Genomic DNA, 19,927 nt, shown 5'->3' on the forward strand with positions numbered 1-19,927 from the left:
GGACTGCTCACAGGGTTTGCCATCATGCTTGTACTCACCATCTACTCTGGACAGATACAGCTTGTATAGCAGAGGACCTAAATACAAACTCAGACCCTGAGGGACTAACTCAGCACATGGACTAAAACCTGTGGCCTACTGGGACCTCCAGACTTAAATATGAGCCAGCTGTGCTGGCTTGTTTTAAAACGTTTGCCCAGCTGGACTAGGTCATGACATAAATTGAAATGTTATGGGCTCAAACCCTGGACTGTTTGAATGAAGCTAGAATTGACTGACCTGTGAATTTTGCTTTAAGTTCATCCACATCCCAGATCTGTGGATGGATGCTTTACCATTCATCTAGTTCAGGTCTTCTCTCGTTCTTTTGCCTCAAAGCTTTAGGACACATTGATGTCCCTGTGCTGTGTGGATTCCAGTACCCTAACATATACATCTGAGTATATATTTGTATTGATTTCTTATGTTCTTTTCATTTAACGAATGTCTTTCTCTCAGAGGCCGAGATATTTTAGTCCTGACCATGAGGATTAGAGTATTGTCCACAGAATGACATGTTACAGATGGGATAAAACTTGACTCATTTTACTGACATTTGGTCAAATGCAGGTTGTTTCCGATGCTTCAAACCAAATGGTTTTGTTTATTCAATAGAAAAAAATACCAATTTTTCTAATGCTTAGGGAAAAGATATATAGATATAGACTAGTTAGTTGGCATACTTCTACGAAGCTGAACGTCATGTAAGTCACTTTAATCAAAGGTTACTCTGCACTGTTACATAGCTTTTAGTTTAGATACAAAGCAGTGTCTGTCTGTTCACAAATGTATCCATAATTATTTTATCCCCTCAATGTCATTCCATAATAGCAAGCAAAATACTTAAAACACTAAGGATTCGTTTGTTATTGATGTTTTTTTTAACAAAAAAGTAGAGACCAAGTTTTTTTCTAGAAAAATCTCCAACTTTTATCTTTCAATTTATATGACCAGAATAATTGGTGCACATTTTTGTTGTATCCTCCTCCTCATTTGTAATTTGCATAAAATTGCATATTTAATTGACAGAGAAAAAAGATCGGTGTATAATTGCTTGCAATTTATGATAATTATTATTAATTTGATAATAACTACTCTAAAATCCCCACCCAATGCATTGTATTTTAATAATATTTTGCACATCCTTTCATTTAATCTGAATGCAGTACTCTTCATATTTTAAGAAATAATTAAGAAGTGCAAGCAAAGTGTGTGCATAAATGTGGTGTTGTAGTGACTCTACAATAATACGATTATTCCTTATAACTTTTCCTGGTAATACTTTACAATAAAGGTCCCATTGGTTAACTTTAGTTACTAAACTAACAATGAAAAATACTTAAGCATATTTCAACCTTAGTTCATTTCAACGTTTACTGATATATTATTAAAATCAAAAGTATCTGCTAATATTGGTTAAAGGACCTGAGCTAACATGAACTAACAATGAGCAGTTGCATTTGTATTAAGTAACGTTAACAAAGATTCATAAATACTGTAATAGATGTTCAGTGCTAGGTATATTACTTACAAATTGTAGTCGTTACTAATTCCAAATTACAGTAACGTAATCTATTACATTACACATTTAAGGTAATCTAATCAGACTACTTTTTGATTACTCTTAGATTACTTTTGACCTAACTTGTTTAGCACATTGAACTAAATAGGATAAAATTGTACCATATTGATATAAAACTTTAGTCTAGGGTTCAATTCTCACTATTAACTATGACTTTTCCCTCAATAAACTCCTAATTACTGCTTAATAATAGTTGGTAAATAGTGATACTACTTAAGGTAGTTGTTAAATTAAAGGATGTAGTAAGGATGAATAAGGCATTAATATATGCTTTATAAGTACTAATAAACAGCCAATATCCTAGTAATGTAGTAGTGAATAAGCTAGTGAGAGTTGGGCCCTAAATTAAAGTGTTACCGAAAATATAATTTATTCTATATCTACCTGAAATGCATTACAGATTACATTTATGTTGGGTTTCCCATGTAATATTATCTAATTAAGTACTTATTTTTTGGAATCTAATTACGTAACCCAGATTACATGTAATTAGTTACTACCCAGTACTGTAAATGTATTAGTCATTGTTGCTAGTCAATGCATTAACTAAAGTTAACAAATGGAACCTTATTGCAAAGTGTTACCCTTTTCCTTTATATATAGCACTACATTACACTATTTAGAGCTCTTTGCTAATGTAGCATCTAGACTGACAGGACTCAACCAATGATTGACTTAACTTTGTTTCTACATATTAAGATGGGATTTTAATACTGAAAAAAGACACTTCAGCTTTAAAATGGCTTAGAAATTAATTAGGAGTATTCTTAAACATATGGTCTATGATACAGATAGGGGTGAAATCAGGGTGATGGGACACTTTTTGCCATTGAGATGACTTGGAAAAAGTGTCCCAATCACCCTGAATTCTCCCCTATCTGTATCAAAATACAATTTAAATAGTTAAAACAAATTATGAGATTATTCAGAAATTGATCTTGCGCATCAGATCAACCTTTGCTTACAATAGATCCCCTGTTATGACTTTTGTCTTCCGGATAAAATGTATTCTTCCATTATGCTTAATATTCATGATAGTAATATTCTTATCTGCTATTGCGCTGCATAAGAATTGAACCTGACACCCCAGTATGCTGTTTAGCAAATAGCTACAAGATCATTCTGTTTATTGTTTGAAATGTAATTTTAGAACTGAACGTGAAGCATATAGTCAACAGATCTGAGTGTAACCGTTTCAGGGCCGTATTTGCATTTTTCTGTGCATTTAGACTATCAGCGTTACATTTTCTATAATGCCCCTTTGTCTGTTAAGTGAATGTTAGCTTTGTGTGCAGTACAGGTTAGTTGAAACCATTATTTCAGCTGACGTCTTATTGCTATGCATTGACATGTCCTCTTAAGTGAATTAATGCCTTAAAGAGAGGAGGGAGTCATCATTCAGTGGTAAAATTACGTTTTTGTACCTTATTTTAAATTCAGTAATATTGAAAGACTGTTTTTGTAGAGTAGAATGTGTGTGAATGTCCGTTTGTGATTTTTGCAATTATGTGTTTTGTCATCAGTAATTGTATTTAAATGATATGAGGGAAGCTGTTTTTAAATTGTGTTGTAAGAGAGTATGTGAGCAAACCAGCATCTCTTTTGTTTTATTTTGTAGTGGATGGTGGAGGCCAGTGTACCTGGTTATGATGAATGCATTATGTTAATTACTGTAAACATCTCAAGTGTTTTGTGACTCATACCTGTGCAACATGTGAAATCTGATTGCTGGTAACAATTTTTTTTTCTTTTGAAACATGAAGCCATGGGTTTTCAGTTCATCTTTTGTGCAATGAAAATGATCCAAAACTGAAAGCTGTTGTTTCTCATTAATTTGTATGGTTTCTCAACTGTAAATGGGAACTGTGAGACTAATTATTTAAGTGAATTATTATTTTATGATACTTTGACTATAGAAATTATTTATAGTTAAATTGATAACATGTTATAAGCAATTGTAATTATTGATCGCAACGTTGGCAGTTATTCAGCTACGTATAAATATGTTTATTAATATTATTTGATTTTGAGATGGACCTCGGTAATGCTACTAGTGAAGTACTCTAATTTTTCAGGTTTGTGCTCAATTAAAACATCCATTCTTGCTTCATCTATAAATATTGCTGCTGAGTAACAGTCAATTTGGAAGGTGTTTTTGTTTCAGCTGCGTTTATAAAATATTCTCTCACTCTTTATGGCTTACTTTAAAGACCCTTTTTGTGTCCTTATGTTGCATTTAAACTTTTAAAACCATCAAATATGTGTTAGTTTTCTTTCGTTTGCGTGTGGTAGTAGCCAAAGGCTTTTACCTCACACCAGCTCTATGCCGAAGCGTGTTTGTTTACCCTCACAATATAAGCCGTCGAGCTCTTCGGTGGATAAAATACCCTTCAGAAAAGAGTTAAGTAGTTTACAATATTACAACTTAATTTGAAGATTCCTCCATTCGTCTAAGGGATGAATATAAGTTGGCGGACTTCTACTAAATCAGAAGGAGTCGCTTCACTGGCACTGTGAATCATGCCGGGGTCGACTGATAGGGAAAAGGATGACTGTAGGCCTATTCAAATAAATATTTATTTATAAGTTATTTGCTTGTTTAAAAGGACTTTAATTTTGAAGCTTTATTTTGGGTCATTCCCGTTATAGTCACACCCAACTGGTGTGCCCCATGTCCAAAAGTTGCACGAGGACAAATTCGAAACTTTATAATTCCTATACACGTGAACGTACACTGATAATGCATTACACATAGGCTATAGCTGCATTACAAGAAATTATTAATATGCTTGTTTCATGTGCCAGGAGTTACATTTATTGCCTCTTCCCTGCTGTAGCGAGTCCTTGACTGTTAAACAGTTACAAGGTGCGGAGAGAGAGGGAGAGAGAGAGAGAGACCTTTGTCACAATGTCATGACTGAGAACCATACACACTTGTGTTATATACTGTGTATGTATACGACGCCTTAAAACATCTAGGGTTATTCCAGCCAGAAACAATGGTGTGCAAATATGAGAACAAAATCCATCTCTGTATGTTCATAGTGCTATTTCTTCAGCTGTTATCCAGGACAGTCCAGGGTAAGTTCTTCGTACATATACTGGAGTCATAATCAAGTGTTGTGTTTCTATTGTTGACATGTTAATCTGTCTTCTAGAGAATGCAATTCAGTGCCAGATTTGTGGAGCAATTGCAGCAATGTGTCTTTGCTTGCTTTCGCAGCGCAGTCATGTGCCAGAAGCTGTGGTGAGAAGTTCAACACATGCTCCTGTCATGCAACATGTGAATCTCTGAAGGACTGCTGCGCAGATTATAAACAGTTTTGCCTTGACATTAAACCACATTCTGGATCTTTGTTGGGAGGCACAGACTTTAAAATGCTAAACATTACATTTGAGCAGAACATTAACCTCACTTGCAGGTAAGAGAGCCACAAACCTGTTGTCGTCCACAAACCAAATGTTCATAAACACTGCAGATATTTGAAGTTCCTAGCAAGTTTACTTTTAAGTCGCAACACCGTTTGTTTAAAAATTCAAAACATTAATTTCTTTGTTTGGTGAAACCCAAAAAGAGAAAATTAGGAAAACAGAGAAAATTCAAAAATAATTCCACTGCTCTTTTTCAACATGCAATTACAATAAACTTCTTAGCTTCCCAAAAAGAACATCTTGTTCAATTCCAAATATTCCCAAAGCGTAATAGCTTTGAGTGAAGAAGAAAATATTGAAATTTCAGAAAGAATGGATCATAGAAAGCAATGCAAGTCATGAGTTTTGTATAGAATGAGAGTAAATAATTAATTTACATTTTTGGATGAACTATTCCAAAAACAAACTAATCCTGGGCTGTATGTTATTAGCAATTCTTTATTTGATAATTTTATTGAGATTGTCTTTGCATTTAATGTTACTACATTAGAAACAAATCAATCAATGAAGTATTCAAATAATTATTGTATAGCAATATCATGATTCATATATTTATATTTAATATAGTTATTATAGTATAGCTATAATATACACTGATCAGGCATAACATTATGAGGTTAAGTGAATATCACTGATTATCTCTTCATCACGGCACCTGTTAGTGGGTGGGATATATTAGGCAGCAAGTGAACATTTTGTCCTCAAACTTGTGTTAGAAACAGGAAAAATGGGCAAGCGTAAGGATCTGAGTGAGCCAAAATTAATTGTGATGGCTAGATGACTGGGTCAGAGCATCTCCAAAACTGCAGCTCTTGTTGGGTGTTCCCGGTCTGCATTGGTCAGTATCTATCAAAAGTGGTCCAAGGAAGGAACAATGGTGAACCGGCGACAGGGTCTTGGGTGGCTATGGCTCATTGATGCACGTGGGGAGGGAACGCTGGTCAAAGTGCTCAAGTTAATGCTGGTTCTGATAGAAAGGTGTCAGAATACACAATGTATCGCAGTTTGTTGCGTATGGGGCTGCATATCCGAAGACCAGTCAGGGTGCACATGCTGTCCCCATCCACCTCCAAAAGTACAGACAGTAGGCACGTTAGCATCAGAACTTGACCACGGAGCAATGGAAGGAGGTGGCCTGGTCTGATGAATCATGTTTTCTTTTACATCACATGGATGGCCGTGTGCGTCATTTACCTGGGGAACACGTGGCATCAGGATGCACTATGGGAAGAAGGCAGGCCGGCGGAGGCAGTGTGATGCTTTGGGCACTGTTCTGCTGTGAAACCTTGGGTCCTGCCATCCATGTGGACGTTACTTTGACACGTACCACCTACCTAAACATCGTTGCAGACCATGTACACCCTTTCATGGAAACTGTATTCCAGCAGGAAAATGCACCCTGCCACAAAGCAAAAATAGTTCAGGAATGGTTTGAGGATCACAAGAATGAGTTTGAGGTGTTGGCTTGGCCTTCAAATTCCCCAAATCTCCAATCGAGCATCTGTGGGATGTGCTGAACAAGCAAGTCCGATCCATGGAGGCCCCACATCGCAACTTACAGGACTTAAAGGATCTGCTGCTAACATCTTGGTGCCAGATACCACAGCACACCTTCAGGGGTCTAGTGGAGTCCATGCCTCGACGGGCCACGGCTGTTTTGGCAACAAAAGAGGCACCAACACAATATTAGGTCATAATGTTATGCCTGATCGGTGTAACTATAATAAAGTTATTATTATGGAGTTATTATAGTTACCTAAAACGAAAACCATAAAATGCATTTTGATTATTTGAAATAAAAGCTTAATATTTATATAGGCATTATAAAAATGGCTAAAACATACAACAAAAATACAAAACATTAAAATTAGTTTCTCAGTGATACTAAAAAACACTGATTTGATATACAAGTAATATTATTTAGTAATGTACTATGAATAAACAGAATGTTAATGCACAATGTTCAGCAATCATTATGTTCTGGCATTAAGGAAGTTTCGGCTGAAGGTTGTTCCAGAATATTCCAAGTGTTTGTGTCTTGATTTTGTTCCTCCCAAATCCTCAAGAGCCTCTTTTTTTTAAAGATTTATTATGATAGGACAGTAGGTAGACAGGAAACGAAGTGGGAGAGAGAGGGGGGGGGGGGGGGGGTGGTATCGGGAAAGGTCCACGAGCCGGGACTCGAACTCGGGTCGCCCGAAGCGCAACAGCACTATATGTCAGCGCACTGCCCATGAGCCTATTGGTGCTGACTCAAGAGCCAATTTTGAGTTAAAATGTTTATTTGGTACAACAAATGGCTTTGGTGAAGGCTGAATGAGATGAGATATGTTCCCCTGATAAAAGCACATACTAAATGAACAACTGTTAGTCTATCAGATATGATCTGTGCTATAAATGCAGTGCTAAACAGAGTGTGTTTCAAAGGTTCAACTCTGAGATTTTGACGGAGGGCTATGTGGATAAGAGCGGTGTGGGTCACTGTATCTCTCCGCTGCTCTATGAGTCAGGCTGGATCCCATTCGAGGTGTCCACAGATGGAGTCAAATATGACCGAGCGGGGAGGTGGCTCTCAGGTGAGCTACAGATCTCATAGCGCACACTAAGGTTTGTGGGAATGTCAATCAAAATGGACCTAATTTGCTCTCTTAAATGCTACTGTTTCAAAGGAAGTGTGACATTGTGTTAACCTAGCAGACATTCCTTCCTTTAGTGTTGTTCTCAGCTGATAGCAGTTACCGTATGATCGTGTGGTTTATTGCATAATGTACTGATTAGAATAATCAGTAATCCAACCTCCTGAGGCATTTGACATTAGCTCAAGTTCATTGGAATATATTTGTCTGAATGTAGCGTTGCTTCTTTTAATGATAATATTGATTATTAGTCCATCACAGTAAGCTGGGTCCTGTTTACAAGATCATCCTGGTCAATGGCACACAGTGGCAGTACTACGGCACACCAAATGTCGGCGGGGAATTAAAGATGATATGGATACCATCTCTAATAAATGCAGAGAGAGTCAACATCGAGCTGTGGGGTTACATCGAGACCGGTGAGTAGATCACGATCATGTATGTGTGTGTGTGTATCCATCCATCCATCTATCGTTCTATTTACTGTTCCATTGATCCATCCATCTATCTATCTTTTTTCTATCGCTCTATCTATCATTCTATCTATCTATTATTTACTATCTATTATTATCCATCCATCTATCATTCTATTGCTCTATCTATTTACTTATCCAGCCATCACTCTATCTATCCATCTATTGTTCTATTTACTGTTCTATCTATCTATCTATCTATCTATCTATCTATCTATCTATCTATCTATCTATCTATCTATCTATCTATCTATCTATCTATCTATCTATCTATCTATCTATCTATCTATCTATCTATCTATCTATCTATCTATCTATCTATCTATCTATCTATCTATCTATCTATCTATCTATCTATCTATCTATCTATCTATCATTCTCTATCCATCCATCATTCTCTATCCATCCATCGTTCTATCTTATCTATTATTAACTATCTATTATTTTCTCTGTCTATCCATCCATCCATCCATCATCTATCTATCCATCCATCTATCTATCGTTCTATCATTCTATCTATCACTCTATCTATTATTTGCTATCTATTATTATCTGTCTGCCTTTATTTACTCATCCATCCATCCATCCATCCATCCATCCATCCATCCATCTACTGTTCCATCCATACCTCCATCCATCCATCTACTGTTCTATATATCATCTATCCATCATCTACTGTTCTGTATATCCATCCATCCATCGTTCTATCTATCCATCCATCTATCATTCTATCGCTCCATCCATCCATCCATCCATCCATCCATCCATCCATCCATCCATCCATCCATCCATCCATCCATCCACTGTTCTATTCTATCTATTGCTCTGTTTATCCCTCTGTTATTCAGTCTGTCTATGAATCTATCCATCACTCTATCCATTCTATTGCGAAGCATGGCGCACTCTATGGGGTGTCGGTTGTTCTGTCTGAAACAACTGTTCTTCTATATTGTTCTGTCTATGACTATATTCTATCTGTTGTTCCTTCGTTCTATTGTTCTGTCTATAAATCTGTTGTTCTATGATTCTATAATTGAATCTATCATTCTATCATTCTCATTCAATAGTTCTATCAGTCGTTCTGTCTATTTTTCATTCTAGCTTTTTGTCTGTCTATGAATCCATCATTCTGTTTATTGTTCTGTCACTGTTTATCATTCTATCTATTGTTCTGTTTACTAATGTTCTATCGTTCAATCTATCATTCTGCCCATCTTTCTGTAATTCTGTCTGTCTGTGAGTCTATAATTCTATCAATTGATCTGTCTATAGGAGATTATTATTAGGATTAACTAACATTTTGATAAACTAACAGGAGAAGCATATTCTGCTAACTGGGAGGCAGAGTGGAAGTATCTGTACACCTTGGGCAGAGATGTGCCCAACAGTGGAGTTTTCAGTTTCACCCCAAAGATCGCAGAAAAACCATACTCCCTCTGGGACCTAGGGAGCATGCGGGTCAGCCCCAGCTCTAAACAAGACGGAGTCCGGTAAGAACCTTTAGTAGTTAATTAGGGCCCAAGCCCAAAGGGCGCAGAGCCCTATTGTTCTTCCTCAGATTATTCTTTGTTTTTTTAGGGCCCAAGCCCTGAAAGGGCGCAGAGCCCTATTGTTCTTCCTCAGATTATTAGGGCCCAAGCCCAAAGGGCGCAGAGCCCTATTGTTCCCCTAAGGATTATTCTTTGTTTTTTAGGGCCCAAGCCCAAAGGGCGCAGAGCCCTATTGTTCTTCCTCAGATTATTCTTTGTTTTTTAGGGCCCAAGCCCTGAAAGGGCGCAGAGCCCTATTGTTCTTCCTCAGATTATTCTTTGTTTTTTTTATTTTTTTTTTTTTTATTTTTTTTTTCGACTTCTCGGGTACTTTTGGGGCACTTAACATGCTCGAAAACTCTTGAAACTTCGCACACACATCGGAATGCGCGGCCATCAGAGCCGGGCTGAAGCTGGTACCCGGGCGTGGCAGGGGGGCTCGACAGCGCCCCCTTAAGTGGGGTCTGAAAACTTGGTCCATATATCAAACACACTTGCACGTACATGTATGAAACTCGGTACACATATAGACCTCATCGGGCCAAACAACTTTCGTGCTCATAGTTATGCGTCAGCCCAACAGGAAGTGAGCTATTATGGGTTGTTCGGAAAACGCATGCTCTGGAATTTAATATACTCCTCCGAGGCCATTGTTTCGATCAGCACCAAACTCGGTCAGCATGAAGAGAACATATCCAGGATGCTAAATTGCGAGCGGATTTTTGATATCTCAAATGGTGTGGCCGTGGCGAAGCAACGAATTTATGGCGAGAAAAGGGAAACAGGAAGTGTGTTATAACTTGTGCAAACATTGACTGATTTGGATGAAACTTCAGCTGTGTGTTTGTTGTAAGAGGCCGATCACATGGATATGACTTTTGTGAGTCAAAGTTATAGCGCCACCAACTGGCAGCAGGAAGTGTGTCACTTTCAAAAATGCTTTGAATCACCATCTTATTTTCACCCCATTTACTTCAAACTTCATCAGTATAATGTGAAAACATGAGAGATAGAGACGTATGAAATGGATTCCTGAAATTTCAAATACTGTTGCCATGGCAACGTGTCAAAGTTTAATAATCTTTTGGTTGTTCTGAGGCTCTTAGCATGCTTGAAATTGCTTGAAACTGCTTGAAACTCAACACACACATCAGAGATGTCAGTCAGTACACATGGACAAAGCCTCAGAAACGGGCGGGGATGAGGGGCTCTCTAGCGCCACCTTTTGACAAAAGTGAAGGGCTTCGTTTCATCTACAATCACCAAACTCAGTATATATATTGACCTCATCGAGCCGGACAACTTTCTAATTTACAGTCATTAGCTCCGACCAACAGGAAGTCAGATATTTTGGTTTGAAGGTAAATTTTTGGTTAAATCGGGGTCTGAGTTTTTACGTTCTCCTCGTAGGCGTTTTATTCAATCTCCACCAAACTCGGTCAACATGAAACAAAGATACTGAAGATGCTAAAATGTGAACGGATATTGGATATCTCAAACGGTGTTTCCATGGCGAGGGATTAAATAAGGACAAAAAAGGGGAACAGAAATTCTCTGTCTGCTGCTCTCCCCTCAATGAACACAAGATGGCAGCATTGTATTAGTTTTGAAGCAGGATAAAAAAAAAACTTGTTTCTCTCTCTCTCTCTCTCTCTCTCTCTCTCTTGTTTGTGATTTATGAGGACACAAATTTGTATAATGACATGGGTATTACACTGGTATTACAACGTGTATGTGTGTGTGTTTAAAAACATACTAAAACAATGTTTTATTAAAATGTAACCAAATAGCTTTAAAATAATCATACTATTATTCTCTGTCTGCCCTCCCCTCACTAAAGGGTGGCAGTGTTGTGTTATTTTTTAAACTCTCTTTCTGTGTGTGTGTGTGTGTGTGTGTGTGTGTGTGTGTGTGTGTGTGTGTGTGTGTGTGTGTGTGTGTGTGTGTGTGTGTGTGTGTGTGTGTGTGTGTGTGTGTGTGTGTGTGTGTGTGCGCAGGCCCGTCGCGACAAGGCAGGCAAACCAAGCAATTGCTTGGGGCCTCGAGCTGGCCTGGGGCCCCAAGACAGCGACAGGTTAAGAATAAAATGAAACGACAAACTGTGTGAGCGCCCCATTGATAGTCAATGCAGTAAAGTGCAATGACACTGCTATCGGGATCCCCCTTAAGGGGCCCCTCTCAGAAGTCGCTGACAGCAGCCAGCCAACCACGCGATCTCTGCTGCGGCAAAATACAAAATCTTCGGATTTTAAGCGGAATTTTATGCTTCAGGAAGCCAGAAAAGAAAATAGAGAAAGGAAGAGGAGGATAAGAAAAAACAAGATAGTGGTATGTGATAAATTACACTGGATAAAATAGCTCTACTTGTCTTGTACAAAAAAAGTGTAAGTTTGCAGCAGGTAGGCTAGCAAAAATATGTTTATGTTAGCTATCGTTACCTGCCTGACGGCAAATGCTGCTTGTAACGAACAGTTAGTGCAACTTTTTTTTCGAAAAGACGGAATGACATGAGATTGCTATAGCTTTGTAATAGGTTTTGATGAAAGTGGCATAGCATGCTCTACTAACTATTATTTATGCTATGCATAAATAACCTGGAATAGTTAATATAGCATGCTATATTAACAATTATTATAAACATTATTTAACCAGAAAGAGGCAGAGGAACATGATTTTTTTCATAGCTTATCTTAATGTGCTAGTGTCGGGATATATACGGTAGTGACAGTTTATGCAAATATGACATTATTTTTATGAGTTACCAATAGATCTTGAACAATTACTTTATTCTGTGGCAATTTTTACACTGTTACATTTTGAAGTACACTATCAGGACAACCCACATGTTTGACTGGTACTGTTTACATGTTTTACTGGTACTGCCCACGTTTTACTGGTACTGTTTATTAACTATTTAACAAGGTATTATAGTCATCGGTTGCAACTTTATAATAACCATCCAGATAATGTTTATAGACAGTTTACAAAACAACTAGTAACCCTTAAGTATTCCCAAAGTGTTAGGAATATCTGGTCCGTCTATCTATGTAAAAGTAATGTTTATAGATGTTTAAAAAATGGTTACTTAAAGGTTTAAAAAAAATTAATGATACAGTGGTGTTTTTTGCAAATGTTTTCAAATTTTATGCACAGTATATGCAACAACAGTATTTGCACTGTAAACCTTTTTATTAATATAAAGTGTAGGTGAACTTAAACTGTATGGCTATGCTGGTATGCTGTGTGTGTGTGTGTGTGTGTGTGTGTGTGTGTGTGTGTGTGTGTGTGTGTGTGTGTGTGTGTGTGTGTGTGTGTGTCAGTGTCCTATCTGTGTGGATGCGTCTCATGTCAGCTAATCAAGGGACACTGACACACACACACACACACACACACACACACACACACACTCGACGCATAGATAGACTCGCGTCAGTTTCCTGCTCACATCGAGTTCTCTTTTGCTCTTGAACAAACAATAACACAGAGGATTGTGAGTATTCTCATATTCGAGTCTTAAATTAGTTAAATAACGTCTTAAATGAACTTAAAGAGTTGTGAGGAAATGAGATGCGCGGGACAGCGCGTGAGATCCGCGGTTGTTCTTAAAGTGACAGGAGCACTGATGATGCCTGTCATTAATGTTCATCAAAGAACAACGGGAACAGAGAAAATTGTAGCTTTAATGATGATTCATCTATATTTCATTTATTATTTATGCAGTTAAGGAAGGTTTGATAACTATTACATTTCTGTATAACAGGGAAGGCCATGGGTAAATATAACATTTATTATTTTGGTGATTTAGGTAAAATGGTTTAAAAAAAACACAGCAGAACCACAGCGCATCTGATATGACTGGCATAACGCTGGCGAAGTTAGGGACCGTCTGCAAAGTTACATACAACATTGAAACGTGTATAACGTTACCAAACTTCACTAGCATTTAAAGAGAATGACAGTCATAAAACTGACTGTAAAGTGTTCATCTAGGTGTCAGGTATGATGCACACATTTTGATATTTAATAAAATAAACTGTCAAATCATATGGAAATATGGATATGCATTATTTCACTTGGATACTGTTTGGGCTCTAACACAAAATATGCTTGATTTAAATGCATCGTAGCTGAACACTGATGAGAATATTTATTGAGAATATATTTACAGAGATAATATTAGAGATTATATTTACGACAAATTATTATTATTTATGCGTTATGCGTTGCTATTGACGACGGCCATTAAGTAAAGAAATCCCACAGAATCTAGCTTAAAAAAGTGCTTAGAGCTGCTTTAGTTATTTGTTGTTTGTTTAATTTCAAATATAAAACTTGTTGAAATGTTTTAAGTGTGTGCATCTGTTCTTTTTGAACACTTTCATCTTGTTTGAACAAAACCGTGATAATATTGATAACCGTGATAATTTGGGTCACTATAATCGTGATGTTAAATTTCCATACCGTTTCATCCCTACTTTAGTGTGAATAAGTAAAAAAGAACTACAAACACCTTGAATTAAATACTGGCCTTCTGGACTTACAAAATTTTGAGCAGGAAAATATAACTTTTATTTATTTTATCCTATGATATTAAAATTAATCTAGATTTAAATTACATCATGGGTGTGGCTTGTGGTGATAGTGGCACCAGTTGCTGCGGTAAATGTGGCATATTCGAGCGATTCTAAAATATTCTCCTGTTTAAATGCATATTGCCTGCCGTGCACAGTTAAGCTGATGCCACCGGCGTGGCGGTGCCACCGGCTTGGGCCCGTCATCGCTGCTCGCAGCTTTAATTTTATTTTTTTTTTCGACTTCTCGGGTACTTTTGGGGCACTTAACATGCTCGAAAACTCTTGAAACTTCGCACAGGCGTCGGAATGCGCGGCCATCAGAGCCGGGCTGAAGCTGGTACCCGGGCGTGGCAGGGGGGCTCGACAGCGCCCCCTAAAGTGGGGTCTGAAAACTTGGTCCATATATCAAACACACTTGCACGTACATGTATGAAACTCGGTACACATATAGACCTCATCAGGCCGAACAACTTTCGTGCTCTAAGTTATGCGTCAGCCCTACAGGAAGTGAGCTATTATGGGTTGTTCGGAAAACGCATGCTCTGGAATTTAATATACTCCTCCGAGGCCATTGTTTCGATCATTGCCAAACTCGGTCAGCATGAAGAGAACATATCCAGGATGCTAAATTGCGAGCGGATTTTTGATATCTCAAATGGTTTGGCCGTGGCGAAGCAACGAATTTATGGCGAGAAAAGGGAAACAGGAAGTGTGTTATAACGTCAGCAAACATTGACTGATTTGGATGAAACTTCAGCTGTGTGTTCGTTGTAAGAGGCCGATCACATGGATATGACTTTTGTGAGTCAAAGTTATAGCGCCACCAACTGGCAGCAGGAAGTGTGTCACTTTCAAAAATGCTTTGAATCACCATCTTATTTTCACCCCATTTACTTCAAACTTCATCAGTATACTGTGAAAACATGACAGATAGAGACGTATGAAATGGATTCCTGAAATTTCAAATACTGTTGCCATGGCAACATGTCAAAGTTTAATAATCTTTTGGCTGTTTTGAGACTCTTAGCATGCTTGAAATTGCTTGAAACTGCTTGAAACTCAACACACACATCAGAGATGTCAGTCAGTACACATTGGCAAAGCATCAGAAATGGGCGGGGATGAGGGCCTCTCTAGCGCCACCTTTTGACAAAAGTGGGGGGGGTAGTTTTATCTTCAGTCACCAAACTCGGTACATATATTGTTCTCTTCGAGCCGGACAACTTTCTAATTTACAGTCATTAGCTCCGACCAACAGGAAGTCAGATATTTTGGTTTGAAGGTGAATATTTATGTAATTCAGGGTCTGAGTTTTTACGTTCTCCTCGTAGGCGATTTATTCAATCTCCACCAAACTCGGTCAACATGAAACAAAGATACGGAAGATGCTAAAATGCGAACGAATATTGGATATCTCAAACGGTGTTGCCATGGCGAGGGATTAAATAAGGACAAAAAAAGGGGAACAGAAATTGTCTCATATCTTGTAAAATAATATTTTGATTTAAATTAAATTAAGATTGTATGTTTGGTAATTGAACTTAGATTAATTTAAAATGACTATACTATTTTTCAGATGAATATATATATTTATTTTAAATATTTTTTTAAATAATCAATTCTGTATCTGTCTGTGCTGCTCTCCCCTCAATGAACACAAGATAGCAGCATTGTATTAGTTTTGAAGCAGGATAAAAAAAAAAACTTGTTTCTCTCTCTCTCTCTCTCTCTCTTGTTTATGTGATTTATGAGGACACAAATTTGTATAATGACATGGGTATTACACTGGTATTACAACGTGTATGTGTGTGTGTTTAAAAACATACTAAAACAATGTTTTATTAAAATGTAACCAAATAGCTTTAAAATAATCATACTATTTTTCAGATCAATATATTTATTTTATTTAATATATTTCTTCTGAATATTTATTCTCTGTCTGCCCTCCCCTCACTAAAGGGTGGCAGTGTTGTGTTATTTTTTAAACTCTCTTTCTGTGTGTGTGTGTGTGTGTGTGTGTGTGTGTGTGTGTGTGTGTGTGTGTGTGTGTGTGTGTGTGTGTGTGTGTGTGTGTGTGTGTGTGTGTGTGTGTGTGTGTGTGTGTGTGTGTGTGTGTGTGCAGGCCCGTCGCGACAAGGCAGGCAAACCAAGCAATTGCTTGGGGCCCCGAGCTGGCCTGGGGCCCCAAGACAGCGACAGGTTAAGAATAAAATGAAACGACAAACTGTGTGAGCGCCCCATTGATAGTCAATGCAGTAAAGTGCAATGACACTGTTATCGGGATCCCCCTTAAAAAGCCCCCTCTCAGTAGTCGCTGACAGCAGCCAGCCAACCACGCGATCTCTGCTGCGGCAAAATACAAAATCTTCGGATTTTAAGCGGAATTTTATGCTTCAGGAAGCCAGAAAAGAAAAAAGAGAAAGGAAGAGGAGGATAAGAAAAAACAAGATAGTGGTATGTGATAAATTACACTGGATAAAATAGCTCTACTTGTCTTGTACAAAAAAAGTGTAAGTTTGCAGCAGGTAGGCTAGCAAAAATATGTTTATGTTAGCTATCGTTACCTGCCTGACGGCAAATGCTGCTTGTAACGAACAGTTAGTGCAACTTTTTTTTCGAACAGACGGAATGACATGAGATTGCTATAGCTTTGTAATAGGTTTTGATGAAAGTGGCATAGCATGCTCTACTAACTATTATTTATGCTATGCATAAATAACCTGGAATAGTTAATATAGCTTGCTATATTAACAATTATTATAAACATTATTTAACCAGAAAGAGGCAGAGGAACATGATTTTTTTCATAGCTTATCTTAATGTGCTAGTGTCGGGATATATACGGTAGTGACAGTTTATGCAAATATGACATTATTTTTATGAGTTACCAATAGATCTTGAACAATTACTTTATTCTGTGGCAATTTTTACACTATTACATTTTGAAGTACAGTATCAGGACAACCCACATGTTTGACTGGTACTGTTTACATGTTTTACTGGTACTGCCCACGTTTTACTGGTACTGTTTATTAACTATTTAACAAGGTATTATAGTCATCGGTTGCAACTTTATAATAACCATCCAGATAATGTTTATAGACAGTTTACAAAACAACTAGTAACCCTTAAGTATTCCCAAAGTGTTAGGAATATCTGGTCCGTCTATCTATGTAAAAGTAATGTTTATAGATGTTTAAAAAATGGTTACTTAAAGGTTTAAAAAAAAAATTAATGATACAGTGGTGTTTTTTGCAAATGTTTTCAAATTTTATGCACAGTATATGCAACAACAGTATTTGCACTGTAAACCTTTTTATTAATATAAAGTGTGGGTGAACTTAAACTGTATGGCTATGCTGCGGTATGCTGTGTGTGTGTGTGTGTGTGTGTGTGTGTGTGTGTGTGTGTGTGTGTGTGTGTGTGTGTGTGTGTGTGTGTGTGTGTGTGTGTGTGTGTGTGTGTGTGTGTGTCAGTGTCCTATCTGTGTGGATGCGTCTCATGTCAGCTAATCAAGGGACACTGACACACACACACACACACACACACACACACACACACTCGACGCATAGATAGACTCGCGTCAGTTTCCTGCTCACATCGAGTTCTCTTTTGCTCTTGAACAAACCATAACACAGAGGATTGTGAGTATTCTCATATTCGAGTCTTAAATTAGTTAAATAACGTCTTAAATGAACTTAAAGAGTTGTGAGGAAATGAGATACGCGGGACAGCGCGTGAGATCCGCGGCTGTTCTTAAAGAGACAGGAGCACTGATGATGCCTGTCATTAATGTTCATCAAAGAACAACGGGAACAGAGAAAAATGTAGCTTTAATGATGATTCATCTATATTTCATTTATTATTTATGCAGTTAAGGAAGGTTTGATAACTATTACATTTCTGTATAACAGGGAAGGCCATGGGTAAATATAACATTTATTATTTTGGTGATTTAGGTAAAATGGTTTAAAAAAACACAGCAGAACCACAGCGCATCTGATATGACTGGCATAACGCTGGCGAAGTTAGGGACCGTCTGCAAAGTTACATACAACATTGAAACGTGTATAACGTTACCAAACTTCACTAGCATTTAAAGAGAATGACAGTCATAAAACTGACTGTAAAGTGTTCATCTAGGTGTCAGGTATGATGCACACATTTTGATATTTAATAAAATAAACTGTCAAATCATATGGAAATATGGATATGCATTATTTCACTTGGATACTGTTTGGGCTCTAACACAAAATATGCTAGATTTAAATGCATCATAGCTGAACACTGATGAGAATATTTATTGAGAATATATTTACAGAGATAATATTAGAGATTATATTTACGACAAATTATTATTATTTATGCGTTATGCGTTGCTATTGACGACGGCCATTAAGTAAAGAAATCCCACAGAATCTAGCTTAAAAAAGTGCTTAGAGCTGCTTTAGTTATTTGTTGTTTGTTTAATTTCAAATATAAAACTTGTTGAAATGTTTTAAGTGTGTGCATCTGTTCTTTTTGAACACTTTCATCTTGTTTGAACAAAACCGTGATAATATTGATAACCGTGATAATTTGGGTCACTATAATCGTGATGTTAAATTTCCATACCGTTTCATCCCTACTTTAGTGTGAATAAGTAAAAAAGAACTACAAACACCTTGAATTAAATACTGGCCTTCTGGACTTACAAAATTTTGAGCAGGAAAATATAACTTTTATCTATTTTATCCTATGATATTAAAATTAATCTAAATTTAAATTACATCATGGGTGTGGCTTGTGGTGATAGTGGCACCAGTTGCTGCGGTAAATGTGGCACATTCGAGCGATTCTAAAATATTCTCCTGTTTAAATGCATATTGCCTGCCGTGCACAGTTAAGCTGATGCCACCGGCGTGGCGGTGCCACCGGCTTGGGCCCGTCATCGCTGCTCGCAACTTTAATTCTTTTTTTTTTTTTTTTTTTTTTTTTTTTTTTTTTTCGACTTCTCGGGTACTTTTGGGGCACTTAACATGCTCGAAAACTCTTGAAACTTCGCACAGGCGTCGGAATGCGCGGCCATCAGAGCCGGGCTGAAGCTGGTACCCGGGCGTGGCAGGGGGGCTCGACAGCGCCCCCTAAAGTGGGGTCTGAAAACTTGGTCCATATATCAAACACACTTGCACGTACATGTATGAAACTTGGTACACATTTAGATCTCATCGGGCCGAACAACTTTCGTGCTCATAGTTATGTGTCAGCCCAACAGGAAGTGAGCTATTATGGGTTGTTCGGAAAACGCATGCTCTGGAATTTAATATACTCCTCCGAGGCCATTGTTTCGATCATTGCCAAACTCGGTCAGCATTACGTGAACATATTCAGGATGCTAAATTGCGAGCGGATTTTTGATATCTCGAAAAGTCTGGCCGTGGCGATGCAACAAATTTATGGCGAGAAAAGGGAAACAGGAAGTGTGTTATAACTTGTGCAAACATTGACTGGTTTGGATGAAACTTCAGCTGTGTGTTTGTTATAAGAAGCCGATCACATGGATATGACTTTTGTGAGTCAAAGTTATAGCGCCACCAACTGGCAGCAGGAAGTGTGTCACTTTCAAAAATGCTTTGAATCACCATCTTATTTTCACCAGATTTATTTCAAACTTCATCAGTAT

General features: G+C 37.6%; 2 protein-coding genes across 4 annotated transcripts in view; both read left to right on the forward strand.

Annotated features, from left to right (window-relative positions):
- Positions 1-2,510, forward strand: part of slc39a14 (solute carrier family 39 member 14) — a 37,611-nt gene extending 35,101 nt beyond the window's left edge. For both annotated transcript variants that reach the window (XM_079814093.1, XM_079814092.1), the window contains exon 9: positions 1-2,510. This exon is cut by the window's left edge and continues 84 nt beyond it. In XM_079814093.1, the coding sequence (XP_079670219.1) occupies positions 1-69 (69 nt within the window). In that variant the 3' untranslated portion in view covers positions 70-2,510.
- Positions 2,511-4,272: 1,762 nt separating this feature from the next.
- The window catches only part of susd2 (sushi domain containing 2), a 67,200-nt gene continuing 51,545 nt past the window's right edge, over positions 4,273-19,927 (forward strand). Inside the window, exons 1-5 of one of the 2 annotated variants that reach the window (XM_079814474.1) lie at positions 4,273-4,702; positions 4,845-5,043; positions 7,481-7,629; positions 7,941-8,108; positions 9,478-9,652. In XM_079814474.1, the coding sequence (XP_079670600.1) occupies positions 4,621-4,702; positions 4,845-5,043; positions 7,481-7,629; positions 7,941-8,108; positions 9,478-9,652 (773 nt within the window). In that variant the 5' untranslated portion in view covers positions 4,273-4,620. The remainder of the gene's footprint in view (positions 4,703-4,844; positions 5,044-7,480; positions 7,630-7,940; positions 8,109-9,477; positions 9,653-19,927) is intronic. The other variant, XM_079814475.1, reaches the window with a different exon arrangement.

Source organism: Gobio gobio, assembly GCF_949357685.1.
Source record: "Gobio gobio genome assembly, chromosome: 4".
NCBI lineage: Eukaryota > Metazoa > Chordata > Actinopteri > Cypriniformes > Gobionidae > Gobio > Gobio gobio.